General features: G+C 56.4%; 1 protein-coding gene across 1 annotated transcript in view; it reads right to left on the bottom strand.

Annotated features, from left to right (window-relative positions):
• Positions 1-9,218, bottom strand: part of SCN4A (sodium voltage-gated channel alpha subunit 4) — a 30,118-nt gene extending 20,900 nt beyond the window's left edge. The window contains exons 1-11 of the mRNA XM_040640403.1: positions 8,946-9,218; positions 8,737-8,855; positions 8,516-8,605; positions 8,093-8,221; positions 7,488-7,579; positions 5,706-5,981; positions 4,651-4,714; positions 4,257-4,398; positions 3,228-3,437; positions 2,477-2,630; positions 438-676 (exon numbers count right to left, since the gene is read on the bottom strand). Of these exons, the coding sequence (XP_040496337.1) occupies positions 438-676; positions 2,477-2,630; positions 3,228-3,437; positions 4,257-4,398; positions 4,651-4,714; positions 5,706-5,981; positions 7,488-7,579; positions 8,093-8,221; positions 8,516-8,605; positions 8,737-8,855; positions 8,946-9,218 (1,788 nt within the window). The remainder of the gene's footprint in view (positions 1-437; positions 677-2,476; positions 2,631-3,227; positions 3,438-4,256; positions 4,399-4,650; positions 4,715-5,705; positions 5,982-7,487; positions 7,580-8,092; positions 8,222-8,515; positions 8,606-8,736; positions 8,856-8,945) is intronic.
• Positions 9,219-14,558: the final 5,340 nt, after the last annotated feature.

The raw sequence follows: 14,558 nt of genomic DNA, 5'->3' as shown, positions 1-14,558 counted from the left end.
GGGGGGGGGGGGGAGGCTCTCGGGCCTGGGTGCCAAGGGTTATATGCCCCCACTTTCAGGTCCCTTGGTCCCTCTTAGGCCCACAGCAACCTCTGCAAGTGGAGACCTGTCACCCATGCCCCCGCTCCCTACCTCTGCCTCCAGGGTGGCCAGACCCCGGAGACCGAGTCCCCATCTTAAAATGTCTAGCACCTCATCCCCACTCTCTCTGCCTCCAAATACCCTAAAACCCAAATTCCACATCCCATGGATCACCCCACATACCTCCCTCGTATCTCAACTCGTGCCCCCCATATACTGGGAGAATAAGCCCAGCTCGTCCCTGTACGACCCCCAATAGTGTCCCATATTCCCACACAGCCCAGATGGCCCCATAGGGCCCTGTGGCCCCCTCCTGTCCTGCCGGGGAGTGACACCTCTCCCCATCCCCTCCCTACCAGGTTGCCCACGGTGAGCACGTTGTCGAAGTGCTCCGTCATGGGGTAGTGCTCCATGGCCATGAAGAGGGTGTTGAGCACGATGCAGATGGTGATGCCCAGGTCCACGAAGGGGTCCATGACAATCAGGTGGACGATGCGCTTGAACTTCACCCACGGGGTGCAGCAGTTCCATATGAGCACTTTGTGGGCACACTTGTACCACCACGGTGGGCACTTCTGGTGGGCCTCTTCCAGCTCTGGGAGTAGAGTAGAAACACACCTGGTGAGGACCACCCCACCCTGCCCCCGTGTCCTCCTTTCCTGACCTAGATCTTAGGTCCCGCCTCCCAGGTCTGCTCTCGAACTCCACATCTCAAACCCATCCCCTCAGCCAAGCGCACTTCAAGCCCCCCTCTCCATGGGCCACCCTCACAACCTGCCCCTGGAGACCCCGACCACATGCCCCAAACCCCTCAGTGTTCCATGCCCAAAGCCCCACTCCTTCAGCCAGCCCTACCTGGAGCCCCTTCTCTTAATGCCCCACCTCAGGCTGGGCCTTCTTGGCACACCTCTGAAAGACTGCTCTTCAGTGACTCCCACCCCCTGCCTGTGGCCTGGGGCTGTGGTCCTGGCAAGGGAGACCCCTGATCTCTGGCTGGGCCTGAGGGTCCCCAGGGAGAGGTGGGAGGCCACTGCAGAGCATTGGGTCCCATTCCACTTGCTGTTGGCCAGGGACATTCAGAGCAGACCAAGGACCCCCCTGAGGGCCTTCCCTCCCATTGCTGGCAAAGCTGACCCCTCCACACTGTCCCCAGCCAGTGCATACTTTCTCACCAGAGTGGGTTCCTGAAAACACCCCCTATTCTTGCCACCCCAGCTCTAGAGCCCTGGGGCTCTGTTAGGCCCATGGATAAAGCTGCCCTTCCTGCTGGACTTCAAGGCCTCCGCTGCTTATGGGAGTCCTCAGCCTCGGTGTGATCTTATGTCATTACCACCAGAAATTTATGAGATGAGTGCTATTAGTGCCCTCTCATCTCATAGATGAGGAAGGAGTTGGGGGCAGTCCCGTGGAGGTCTGGGTTCAATTGGGACACCCCAGGGAATTAGCTAATTGGATCTCTCAAAGGCTGCAGATTCTAGTCTGATAGTAACAGCCCCACCCCCAAGCTGATGATCCCCAAGTCCCTGCAGGTAACTCAAACAGTGTCTGACACCCAAAACTTCTCACAATGGTCCCAGCCAGGGCAGCATTGAGTGACCTCAGCCAGTGACACAGAGCACCCCCTGGGCATTCTCTGGCAGGGCACAGACTCCTGGATGCCTGTCACACAAGGTCGGGTGAGAAGGTGTCTTCTAGAGGTCTCCAAAGTCCTCTAGGCCCTCCCAGTCCTTCCTGGCACAAGGATTCCTGGACCAGATTTCTTCCATGTTCTATTTCCACGATTCCTCCTTCCCTTGCTTCCTCCTTCCCTTCTCCCTCCTCCTTTTTCCCCCCTCCCCCCTTACTTATCATCCATCCATACACACGTCTCTTCCCGTTCATTGATCTTTCAGCCCATCCATCCATCCATCCAGCCAGCCATCCATCCACGTTTGTGTCTATCCACCCTGTCCTTGTTAACTTACCTTGTTCTTTCCCTGACACTTGTAGGGCAGTATGGGGATTTGGGGAATCTGTGATTCTACCTGGGCAGAGTTTGACCTTTGACCTTTAACTTCTGCCCAGAAGACATTTGAGGAGCAGAATTTCCAGTTTACAGAACACCGGGCCTTCCTGGTTAGTATGACCCTCCTGTCCTTCCCCATTGCCTTGGCAGCCCCCAAGGCCCTCCCGCGGAAGCCCCCAGTTCCCACAGCAGCCTGGCCTTGCAGCCAGAACTGGGCCGGGCTAAGCCAGAACTATATGTATCACAGCCGTTTCTTCGATACCTAAATTAAGTTACTGTCCTTCCGAAGCTGGGCCCAGCCAGGCCCCCACCTGCCCCCTTCCAGGAGTCCGAGTGGCCTGATGGGCAGGACAAGCAGCATAGGTGCCTATAGGGGTGTCAAGCACTCACCTTCCATAGCGTCTGAGATACCGCTGTCTGCACTGCAGCTCTGCCGTGGGGGCCCCTTCTCCCCCAGTGATGTGTCTAGGCTGCCATTGCAGTCTTTGCCGTGGGCTGGGTCCCCATCTGCCTCCCCGCCTTCCAGAGCCTGGGCAGCCTTGGCCTGTGAATCGGCAAGGGTGGTGGGCACGGAGTCCATCTCGGAGCCCGGTGGATGGACTAATGGACTCTCCGAGCTTCTTTCCAAGTCCTTTAGGGCGGGGCCCCTCTTCTTGTCCTGCCCTGAGCCTGGTGCGGGTTGGGGGGTGACCTCGGCGGTGATGGGATTGACAGGGTAGGGACCAAAATGACCGAAGACCTTCATCCCTGAAGACCCACCGCTCTCAGAAGCCTTGACTGACCCCACACTTCAGGAGGTGGTGAGGAATGGGGGGCTGCCCCCGGGGGCCTCCACAGGACCCACCTCTCCCTCAGCATGGGCCCATATCCCACCCAGAAAGAATCACAAGACCGTACATATTTGAGCTGGAAGGTTACTTCAGGTTTAACTACTCCAGATCCCTTGTTGTTAATAGGGAAACCGAGGCACAGAGCTGTGGAATACTTTTTCAACTGCCCGATTGCCTCCCATCCCAGCAAAGCCCCCAGACTGGGGCCTTGTGCTCACCCTACTTTGCAGCCCCCTAACTCAAGCCTCTCCCTCACCCTCAGCCTGCCTGGGAGAACCCAGGCTGAGGGACTCCTCTCCCTGAGTCCAGACCTTCTCCAGCTCCTCTTGTTGCTTTTTGAATTTCTCCAGCATCTGCTGAAACTCTTCTTCTTTCTCCTGATCCTCGGCCAGGGTGGCCTCGTTCTGCTCTGCGTACGCCATGGCCACCACAGCCAGGATCAGGTTAATGAGGTAGAAGGAGCCCAGGAAAATGATGACCACGAAGAAGATCATGTAGGTCTTGCCAGCTGCTCGAAGGGTCTGGGAGGAGGGGAGAAGGAGAGGGAACACCACATGGCCCCCTGCTTGCTTTCACCCACCACCCCTCTGCACACATCCATTGCCCAGATATGTAAACAGGGAAGGTCGCTCACAGAGCCTGGCGACTTGAGGACCTTGAGGCAGGGGATAGCCATCCTTGGCAGGCTAAGCCACATTCTGGGGAGCTTCAAAATACACACTTGGGACCCAGACTTTCCTGGTCTCCTGGCTCAGAGAGCCCTGAGGACCTGAGACAGACATCTTGAGATCAGAGAGCCAGGATAAAAGAAAATTTTAAAAAATGGTGAACATGGGCTTTGGGGTTAACTTGAATCCTACCATTGCTACCATGCTTGGATCTAATAAGAGCTCAACAAATAATAGTTGCCATTATTATTATTATTATTATTATTATTATCATCATGAACATCATCAGTGTTAGAAACATTACCAGGGGCCAGAAGGCACTGCTGCTCCAGACGCAAGCCGCCTACCATGCAAACAGTAGAAGCTAAATAATTGTGTAGGGGCAGCGTTGAATTTCTAAGCTACCCTACTGGTTGCTGTGAGGCCTGGGGGTCTGAGCCAGGCCCAGATCTCAGCGCTTAAGGCGAAGGTGGCAAAGGAAGAAAAGGCTGTGCCTCAGATGTGGGCAGATCCCCAGTGTCAAGAGTGCCTCCAAGAAACTGTCTGCAGGGGCACTGAAGGGGGTCTCAGGGACGAGGAGGCCTTGTTACAGGTCCTACCATGCCCTGAGGAGGCTGTGGGGCTGGGGGGAGGTGGTGATGGGGCTGCGAGGCAGGGCAGGGGTGGTTGTACCAGCTGGAAGAGGTTCTCCCAGTAGTCCTGGGTCATGAGGCGGAAGAGAGCCAGAAAGGCCCAGCTGAACGTGTCGTAGCTGGTGTAGCCGTAGTTGGGGTTCCGTCCGGTCTTGATACACTCATAACCCTCAGGGCAGTGCCTGCAGATAAAACGGGCTGCTGGTTTTAGGGAGGGAAGAGAATTCCAGCCAAGGGACAGACGGTGGCGGTTGGGGGGGATCCCAAGAGGAAAAATCCTATAGTGCTTTCTGTGTCCCCCAATCAAAGAAGGGTTCCATTCAAGTCCACAGGTTTTCCTTACATTCCCATCCACCCCACGTCCTTGTCCCTAATCAGCCCCCGTCTTCTGATACCCCTGGGACACCTTTTCCCCACTCCCCTGTATCACTCACCCAGCATCGCTGCTGTTTCCACAGAGCAGGGCATCGTTAGCACCCTCCAGGAAATAGAAGTTCCCTTTGGGAGTCAGAGGCCACAAAGGAAACATGTCACCCAGGAGGACACACTGTGGACACATGCGCCCATTGCACGCCTGTGGGCACATCTGTGGGCACCACATACCCCAAATGGAGCCTCTCTGCTTCCCTCACCCCTCCTTTAGGTCTCTGGGTAGATACACTAGAGGCAGCTCAGCTGCAAGCCAGGTCCGCTCAGCACCCACGGTGGGTGGCTGGGCAGTCGGGATGCGACAGGGGCCCAGGGAGCCGGCCCAATGGTGTGTGCGCGCGTGCCCGTGGCTACCTCACACCTGCATGAGACGCCCGACTGAGGGGTGAGCAGGTTGGGGGGAGAGCTGGAATCCAGGGCCCAGGTTGAAAAAGTACAGTGTGTGACTAGGTGAGTCCGTGGGTGGCCGATGGTGGCCCTGCCAGGGTGCCAGGGGTTATGGGGGAAAAGAAGGAATATGTTGGTGAGGGAATGGGGACAATGGGCCGCTGCTTTTCATAGCAAAAGCTGGAGAATTTTCAAAGCCATGGGGCATTCATTGTCACGCTCACCCTTTGAGAAAGACCCTTTTATTTTTTTAAGATTTTATTTATTTATTTATTTATTTATTTATTTATTTATTTTTGAGAGAGAGAGAGAGCACGTGCATGAGCAAGGGGGAAGGGGAGGGGAGGGGAGGGGCAGGTGGCGAGGGAGAAGCAGACTCCCCCTGGAGCAGGGAGCCCCACGCGGGACTCGATTCCAGGACCCTGGGATCACCACCTGAGCCAAAGGCCGACGCTTCACCCACTGAGCCCCCCCAGGTGCCCAAGAAAGGCTCTGTTACCTCAGTTTTAGAGGTGAGGGTTCTGAGGGTTAGGGAGACCGAGTGACTTGTCGGAGGTTCCCCAAGCTGGAAAGCGATGGACTTAAGCTTCGGTCCCCCCTGCTGCCTATGTGGCGGGGGGCTGCCCCAGGGGCGGGGACGGATCCCAGCGGCCTCCCCAGCCCGCCTTCTCACCTTCGTCACTGATGTAGGCGTCCCAGTCAAAGGTCGAGTTGCTGGCCCAGCTCTCACGGTACCACGTGTCGTTGCCGTACCACGTGTCGTTGCCGTACCACGTGCTGTTGGTGTCGTTGAAGGGCGGGGGCCAGCGCACGCACTTGTGCCGCAGGTTTCCCATGAAGAGCTGCAGCCCCACGAGCGCGAAGACGCTCAGGCAGAAGACGGTGAGGATCATCACGTCCGACAGCTTTTTCACCGACTGGATCAGGGCCCCCACAATCGTCTTCAGCCCTGACCAGAGGGAGGGTGGGAGTAGGGGATGGGCAGGGTGGTAACTCGCTCTCCCAGCCCCTCAAGTCTCTGTCTACTGCATCTCCTTCAAGCCTTGACTTACAGGGGCACCGCTTCCCTGAAGCCTTCCCAAATGAGCCCGCCCTTCTCCCATCACATCCTGGGTGTGGAGCCTTTGAATGGCCAGTCTCGGCCACTAGAAGAATGCACCATAAAGACCTTCCAGGCTGTTGCCTGTCTCGTAAAGCAACACAAAGGCACATGGTAGAGTTGAATAAATCGACATTCCCAAACTGTGTTCTACACAACACTGATCTCCCCTGCTGTGCCCTTAAAAGAAGGAGTTCGATAAATGTTTAGGAAAGGCTCAGTTCCAGATACCGCTCTTGGAGCGTGACTGTAGATTATCCTATCAAAGGCTCTGACAAGTCCTGCAGAAACAAGCAAACACTTTAATACCATGTTCCCTTAACTTACTTGACAACAGAAACCCTTTTCTTATAATGCCTATTAACACCCAAGGAACAACAGCTCTAGACTAAGTTGGAGATACTATTGCAACCTGCCCCTTTGGACAGACAAAGGCATAGAAACTCTTACAGACTTCTAGGGATGGATTCCCATCATTTATGGAAGAGCCATACTTCTTCTTTGGGCCTAATCAGTGTCTCTCATTTCCGTATCATTTCCTTTTCTTATCCTGATGTGGAAAACAGGCAGTCAGAAGACACCTTATCAAAACCCTCCAAGCTGGGAGGATGCTGGAAGCATAGCATTGAGGAAGGGTACTGTGGCCTTCACTCAGTGGCCAGCGAGCAGTGTGGCCTTTGGGAAGCCCTCCCCTCCCAGGGCCTGTCAGGGTCTCATCTTCCTCAGCCACAGTTTGAGGGTGTTGGACTAGGGGAAAATTATGGTACTTTCTAGCGCTCAGACCTAACCCCCCTCCTCCCAGGGTCCGTCTCTTTCAGGGTATTTTTCTCTCCTTTCGTGAACCTTGTTCGGTTTCTCCATGTGCTTTTTTTGAGGGTCTGGGTGATCCGGGTTCTATTTAGTTCATGCTTTTTGATGCATTACTTTGGAATTGCCCTGGCCTGGTTGCTCAGCGGGTACGTGGCGTGTTCCTTATTGAAGCCTCGGGGCTGGGACTTTCCATCCCTCGTTCCCTTGGTCTCTCTCTGCCCAGTCTCATTTAACACACTCTCCATGCACATTTAATCCTTGTAACACCCAATGTTATTACCTACATTTTGTAGAGGAGGAAACTGAGTCATAGGCAGGTTGAACCACTTGCCCGAGGTCAAAGTTAGGAAGTGGCAGACATGAGACTTGAGCTCAGGAAGTCTGGCTCGGAGTCTGCACTCTAACCACCTTGCCGTGCTGCCTCTTGAACGCTCATTCTCCAGCCTCCGGCCCCTTCTCCTCCCTGGCTATGGGGTCTCTCCAACTGTGTCCAGCTTTTGGTGTGAGAGTGTTGTGACCCTGGGTCAGGCTCCTGGACCTGAGTACCTGGGATGACCGTGATGGTTTTCAGGGCCCGCAGCACCCGGAAAGTTCTCAGGGCTGAGATGTTGCCCAAGTCCACAAACTCCGTCAGGTACCTGGGCAGAGGGGTTGGGACGAAGGCCGTGTCAGAGTTGGGGGTGGATGTGAGGGCAGAAAGCACAGCTTCTGTAGGCCCAGAATGAGGATTCCCGAGGAACCCTTGTGGTTGGGGTTACCACAGGGGTTGGGGGGAAGGCCAGGTCAGACACCCCAAGGTTCCTCTTGGGCCCTGAGAGCTGGGGAAGACAGTGCAGAAGCGTTGCTGGGAATGGGGGTGGCAAGGGTAGCCCAGCTCTCCCAGTGCGTGAGGGCCTGTGGGACTGGGGCTTAGCGCTGACGCGTGTGGTTGCACACGGCATGTGGAGGCATGTGGAGGAGGCATCGGGAGAGCCTCCAAGCCAGACCCCAGCAATGGCAGCCCCTCGAACCAGGCAGCTCACGGCGCACCTGCCCGTCACCCCCGCAGCCCACCCCTCCCAGGGAGTCAGCACACTCAGCTGCCCTCTTTGAGACCCGGCCCCCTCCCCTCCCCCTCCTCTGCCTCAGGATGCCCTCCAGGCCCTGCTCACGCCATCGTGATGACGCTGAAGTCCAGCCAGTTCCAGGGGTCCCGGAGGAATGTGAAGTCGTCAATGCAGAAGCCCCGGGCCAGCATCTTGATGAGGGATTCAAAGGTATAGATCCCCGTGAAGGTGTACCTGGTGGGGGAGAGGGTGGCCAGGGCCAGGTGTGGCGATGATGGACCTCCCAGGAGGGAGGTCACAGTGATGAAATATGCTGCCCGGGGGGTTGAGGATATTGGTGAGAGTGACAGGGTGCACCACCCCGGAGGGCTTACGGTGTTGACAGGGGTGACAGTTACAGTGTGTGTCTTCCTGGAAGACGAGAGCAGTGCCACTCGCGGCATCCTCAGAGTGCAGACCCCTGGGGTGGGCTGTGTCCCAGACTGGGGTGGGGCGGGGGGGGGGAGCTCCGAGGAGGAGGAGACTTACTCCACGTGCTTGGACCAGGAAGGCGGGTTGCTCATGGTCATGAACACACAGTTGGTCAGGATGGTGACCATGATGAACATGCTGAACAGCGTCGGGGGGTCAAGGAAAGTGAGGGGCAGGTTGGGGGGGAGGGGGGCAGAGGGCCTCCCCGCCTGCAGCACCTGGCTTTGCCGGTCCCTAACCCCTCTTGCCCCTGCGCTCGCCCCACTTGGGCAGGATATGAGTGGATGAGCACTTTGATGGCGCTGCGTCTGACGATGCTGAAGGGGCTCAGCATGTAGAGAGCAGGTGTAGCGGAGAATCGGAAGATGGCCTTGCCCTTGTTAAGGACGATGAAGGTCTGCGGCGGAGAGAGCGCTGTGAGGTCTAGGGACAGGCAGGCAGACGGACGAGGGACAGGCAGGGAAAGGAAACCCTACCAGGCCCAGACCTTCTTGTCGCTGTAGTAGGGGTCCAGGTCCTCCAGGGGGATGCCGATGACCTCCGGTGGGGGATCCCCGTAGATGAGGGGCAGGTTCTTGCCAGCCTCCAGGTCGCTGCGCGGCTTTCTTTCAGACTCCTCGATCTCCATCTGCTTGTTCCGCTGCTGCCGGGCCTCTTCCTCCAGCGCCCGCTGTTCTATGGCTGCCAGGGACTCCCGGGTGAAGGGGCGCAGGCTCTCAGGGCCCAGAGGCACCAGGATGGGCAGAGATGGTCTGGCCATCCTTGCATCCTGGGTTCGGTGGCCAGGAGGGTGGCGGGTTGCCGGGGCGGCTGCAGTGTGCCGCCCCCCGGGTGCCGGGCGGCTACCCTGCCCTGGGCCTGCTGTCCGCTACTCACCTCCTGCCTGCCCCGGGGCCAGGCCAGGGGGGTCAGCGCGCAAGCCCTGTCGGGACTGGGAGCTGTGCCTGCGAGGCCCGGGTGCTGCTGCTGCACAGGGGCTGGACACAAGAGCATCACCCCCGGGCCTGCACCACACTCTCCCCAGCAGGGGCTTGGCTGCCCTCAGGACCGACAGCAAACCCACCAGATCCTCTTCGGTGCTGGGGACTTGGGGCCAATGCCCCAGTGCCCTCAACCACCTCCTGGGCCCAAGCTCCGGAACTGTGTGGCGTCAGCCTATGGGGACAGAGAGAACCTCAGATGGCTATGCTCAAGCGGCCTCTGGCCTGCAGCGAGGTGGACAGGAGTCAGATGTGAATGTGCAGGTGGCCCCGAGGATGGGTCAAGATGAAAGGCCTGGTGGGAGCAGCCTAAAGCAGGAATGGTGTGGACTTCGTCTTAAGGGCTGACCTGGATCAGCTGCTACGGGCTCCCTGGAGATGCGGGCAGATACCATCTAGGCTGGAGCCAGCCTCAGTGCTATGATTGATTAGTGATGTCTGCCAGGGCACCAGAAAGGAGAATGGGGTGAATCTGCCTGTATTTGTCATCCCTGGCTTGGAGGGAAGGGGAAAGAAATATGTGGGGTGTGGGCTACCCTGTGCTGAGCTTTGGGGAAGCATGATGTTGGGCTAGGAGAGGGAAGAAGAAAGGGACCCAGGCTCTGCAGAGGGTCCACCAGCTCCCTCCCACGAAACCTGTGGGATCTAACCCGTGGGCAAGCAGAGGGGCTGGAGCAGGAGGATGCAAGTTGTGTGTGGGGGGCCACGAGAGCCCCCAGATACTAACGTGGAAGAAGAGGACACAAAGGAAAGGTCATGGGGACAAAGACATGGACAGTTTCAATGGTGGGGACAGGGCTAGAGGTCCCAGGGACTGTTTTTAGCTGGTGGTCCCTGTGTGGACTGGGCGGATGAAGGGGTACCCACCCGGAGCTTTAGAGGCCTGTGAGAACAGTGTGGACTGTCCCTTGGCCTTTCCTGACGGCCCTGCTCCTGCCCAGCCCTCCTGAGCCAATTCCCTGTGGAAGGGAGGTGGTGGGTCACTTATCCAAAAGGCCCTGGGGGATGACCCACATCAGCAGGCAGGCACAGGGGGACCACGGCAGCCCAGTCACACGAGCCACTGCAAGGCCTGTCCAGATAGACACCTCTCCACCAAAGGGGCTCAGTCAGACCCCGCCAGAGGCTCGCAGAGCTACATGGAGGGCAGCCCTTTCTCGGCGGGCGCGGACGCCTGCGTGGTGTCCCTGCCCTGGCCAGCACAGCACTTCCTCGGGCTTGGTCAACAGGTGGGGAGGGCGGCCCAGGGAGAGGCCAGAGCCATTGGGCAGAGCTGGCCACGCCCCCGGGCCCGGCGGCCCAGCTGCTCCCTACCATCACCCAGGGAGTCGTGTTTCCACGGGGGTGACTCTGCTCATCCCTGCTGACCCCGTCCCTCAGCTGCTCCTCGGCCCCGTCATGGGCGTGGGAGCGTGTGTGTGCGAGCACACACACATGTACACACACGCGCATACCCCGCGGTCCTACCCTGCCACTGGCCACACACCTTCCCGCCTTCATCCCGTCCCCGGCCCCACAGACACACCCATACAGAAGACGCGGACCTGCCAGACGGCCCTGCAGAGACCCCACGGCTGTTGGGCGCCCTCCCAGTTCACAGGCCTCACTTGGCAACAATCCTCTGGCCTGATGCAGCCCACTCTGCCCTTCACGGGGGCCCAAGTGGGACGACGGAGAACCAGAGACAGTCTGGCCCCAGCCCAGCACTCGTGGAAGCTACACTCGCTGGAGTCCCCAGAGGCCCCCAGCGCACAGACCCAGCGGTTTCTTCTCAGCTGGGCCTCCTGTTCCCCCTCAGGCACCTCACACTGCCGCTTTCTTCTGCTGCTGCTTTTTTTTTTAGAGAGAGAATCTTTTTTTAAGCTTTTTTTTTTTTTTAAGAGACAGTCCCACTTCCTTGATGGCCCCAGACCAGTGAAGTCACAGCTCCCTTCGTGCACCCAGAGTCTTCAAAGCTCTAAGTTCAGCAGTAATTCATGCCCTGCTTGTATGATGGTCTGTTGGTATCCGTCTCCCCCACTAGACTCCTCACAGCCCGGGGTTTAGGGTCACCACGGAATTTGGTGCCTGGCACATTGGCGAGGTCTGTTTAGAGACTGCTGCCTGGCCCCCGCCTCTCTTCCTTCCCCTGGGCCCTCCTCCAGGCTCCGGACCCACAGATGGCACAGCCAGCCTGGCACCTCTTCCTGCTGGTCCCAGCGGGCCCCAGGCAGACTCCGCATCTCTCCCTTCAGAATCGAAGTTCCTCTCCTGCCCTCTACGCCAGCCCTGAAGCCCCTTCACGTCTGGATGTCTTGTTATGGGAGGGGGAAAGTGCCCTCCCTGGCCTAGGCCAGTTGAGGATGGTTTTGGCTGGTCCATTCCCAGGTCCAGCACTCACAAGGCTCTCCGTCCTCCAAGCTCTTGCTCCTTCATCACCCCTCACCTGCTCTGTCCAGATACCCCCACCCGGCTCCCTACTTGCCACTGGGCTCCCCTGTAATCCACCATTCACATTTCTGAAATCACAAATCTGATTAAACCTACCTACTCCTTCAGTGGCTTCTTACTGCTCAGCAGTGTGTCCACACCCTTCCACCTGGCTCCCCAGGCTCGCCACAACCCCACCCCTACCTTTCCATGTGCCCCTGCCCCGCCTGCACCCACCCTCTGGCCATGTCACCTCCATCCTCACAAACTGGCCAAGCTGTTTGACAACCAGGTTTATGGTCGGCTTGGCCCCTCTGGGCACCCTGGCTGAGTGGGTCTCTCCTCTGAAACACCCATGTGCCCAATGCTGAACAAAAGGTGTTGGGTTTTTTTTTTTAAGATTTTAAGTAATCTTTACTCCCAACACGGGGCTCGAACTCACAACCCTGAGATCAAAAGTCTCATGCTATACTGACTGAGGCAGCCAGGTGCCCCATAAAAGGTTATTAAATGAATGAATGAATGAATGAATGAATGATTGAGAGGAACCCTCCACCTCAGCCCCTTTCTCCTGAAAGCACATCCTGCATCTAAATCATGACCAGAGGCCCCATCTCCTCTGATTTCCCCTCCCCCTACTTCCTACCTCTCAGCTCACAGTCAAGTGCTTATTGCTATGATCCTGGGGCTTCTTCTGGCCTTCACCCCCTGTCCCTGCATTTTCTTCCTCTCCAAAAGAATCCTCTGACTGGCCCAGCTCAACCATAAGCGTCATCATCATAATCCCTCCTTGAAAATATTCTCTACTCCAGCCTTCTCTCACCTTCCATCCCCCTCATCTGGGGAAACCCCAGCCCGCCTGTCCCAGCTGTGCTGTTTCTGGGTCAGCGCCTACGTGGCTGGATGTTGCTGGAGCAAAGGCTGGGCCAGGCTGGGTTCCCAGTTGACGTCGTGGTTACAAACGCCATGTGTGCCCTCACTTTTGCCCTGGGAGTGCAGTTTCTCTGGTGGCCATGCTTTTCCACTTTGTGTGAAATCCATTCCACACCTTCTCGTCTTTCCTCAACCACCTCCCCAACTCCTCCCCATGATGCTCCCAGCCGGTGACTTTGCCTCAGCCATCAGTGAGAACATAGCATTGCACACCATCCTCTAACTGACAAAAACCTCTTCGCTGCCCCTGCCTCTGCCATCCTGCTGAAACAGAAGACGAGGAATCACCAAAGGCCAGGCCTTCCATGTGGGCTCAGCCCTGACCCCTCTTGCCTTCCCAAGGACCTCATTCTCTAGTTATCTTCTCTCTACCACTGTCAACTTCTTCCTGTCTATGACCGGGCTCTCCCATTGTAAAAATAATGGCAGTGATGACTGAATCCGCCCTCCCGGCCTCACACCACCCTTCATCTATTGCCCTATTTTTCTGTTTCCCTTCATGGAGAAACTTCTTAGAAAGTGTCTACACCAGCTGTCTCTACTTCCTTACCTTTTGTTCACTCTCCAGCCTATTCCAACCTGGCTTCCATCCCCCCCACTCAACTGAAACTGCTTTTGTCAAGTCACTAGCACGCTCTCTGCTGCCAAGTCTGCTGAACACGTTTCTGTCTTCACCTCCCTCAACCTCTCAGAAGCATTCAACCCAGTTGGCTGCAGCCCCCTTCTGGAAAGGCTCTATTCACTCAGCATCCATGAGAGCATGTCCATGGTTTCCCTCCTACTTCTCTGCTACCTTTTCTCAATTTCTTTGCTTGTTCCTCTTTCTCTCCCTAATCTCTAAAGTTTCTCAGGGCTCAATCTGGGTCTGGATGGCATCATTCCTAGGACTGGAAATAGTGTTACAAGAATAGTATCACATCTCCTTTGAACTCCAGACTGATGTATGCAGTTGCCAACTGGACCACTCCATGTGGATAGCTAAGAGGTATCCCACCCTACGGTATCTGGGATGAAGCATTTGTGATCTTCAACTGTTCCAACCCACAGTCTTCCTCAACCCAGAAAATGTCCATCCATCTATCTGGTTGCTCCAGTCAAATACCAGGGTGGTTCCCTGAATGCTTTTCCCCTCACCTTCTACATCCAGCCCATCCAAAGTTCCATTACTACTATCTCCAAACTATACATGACCTCCACCTTTCCCCCAGACCATATCACAATAATCTCTTGCAATAGCCTGTTTCCTGCTAACTGCTTTTGCCCTGCCCCTTGCAAATCCGTTCCATAGAGCAGCCAGTGATCTTTTAAAAACAAGAAACTAATCGTTGTTTCTCCTGCTTAAATTTCTCCAGCAATTTCCTGTTGTGCTTAGAACAAAACCTAAAGGTCTTACGGGGACCTACAAGGCCCAGGTGATCCAGTCCCTGCCTCCCTCTCCACCTTTGTCTCCTGATTCCTCCCTGTTCTCTCTGCTCCAGTCCCTCTGGCCTCTTTCTAGCTTCTGGACCACTGGGCTCATGCCTGCGTTTGGCCTTTACCTGGCCCTGTGCTCCCTTCCTTCTTCACAAGGCTCTTCCATCTCACCCCCCAGTCTAGGCTCAAATGTCTCCTCTCCAAGTGGCTTTCTCCTTCTTTACTCTCTATCACAGTCCCTGTGTTTTCCTTGACATCATATATCATAAATGGTAATTACTTAAACAAGTAATTTGCCTAATTTATTTGTCTGTGCCCTCCACTAGACTGAAATACCAGGAGGGCAGGAGCTGTGTGTCTAGCTC

The sequence above is a fragment of the Ursus maritimus genome, unplaced genomic scaffold, assembly GCF_017311325.1.
Source record: "Ursus maritimus isolate PB19 unplaced genomic scaffold, ASM1731132v1 scaffold_24, whole genome shotgun sequence".
In the NCBI taxonomy this organism is placed as follows: domain Eukaryota; kingdom Metazoa; phylum Chordata; class Mammalia; order Carnivora; family Ursidae; genus Ursus; species Ursus maritimus.
Note: the sequence above shows the minus strand (reverse complement) of the source record. Positions and strands in the feature narration are given on the sequence as shown.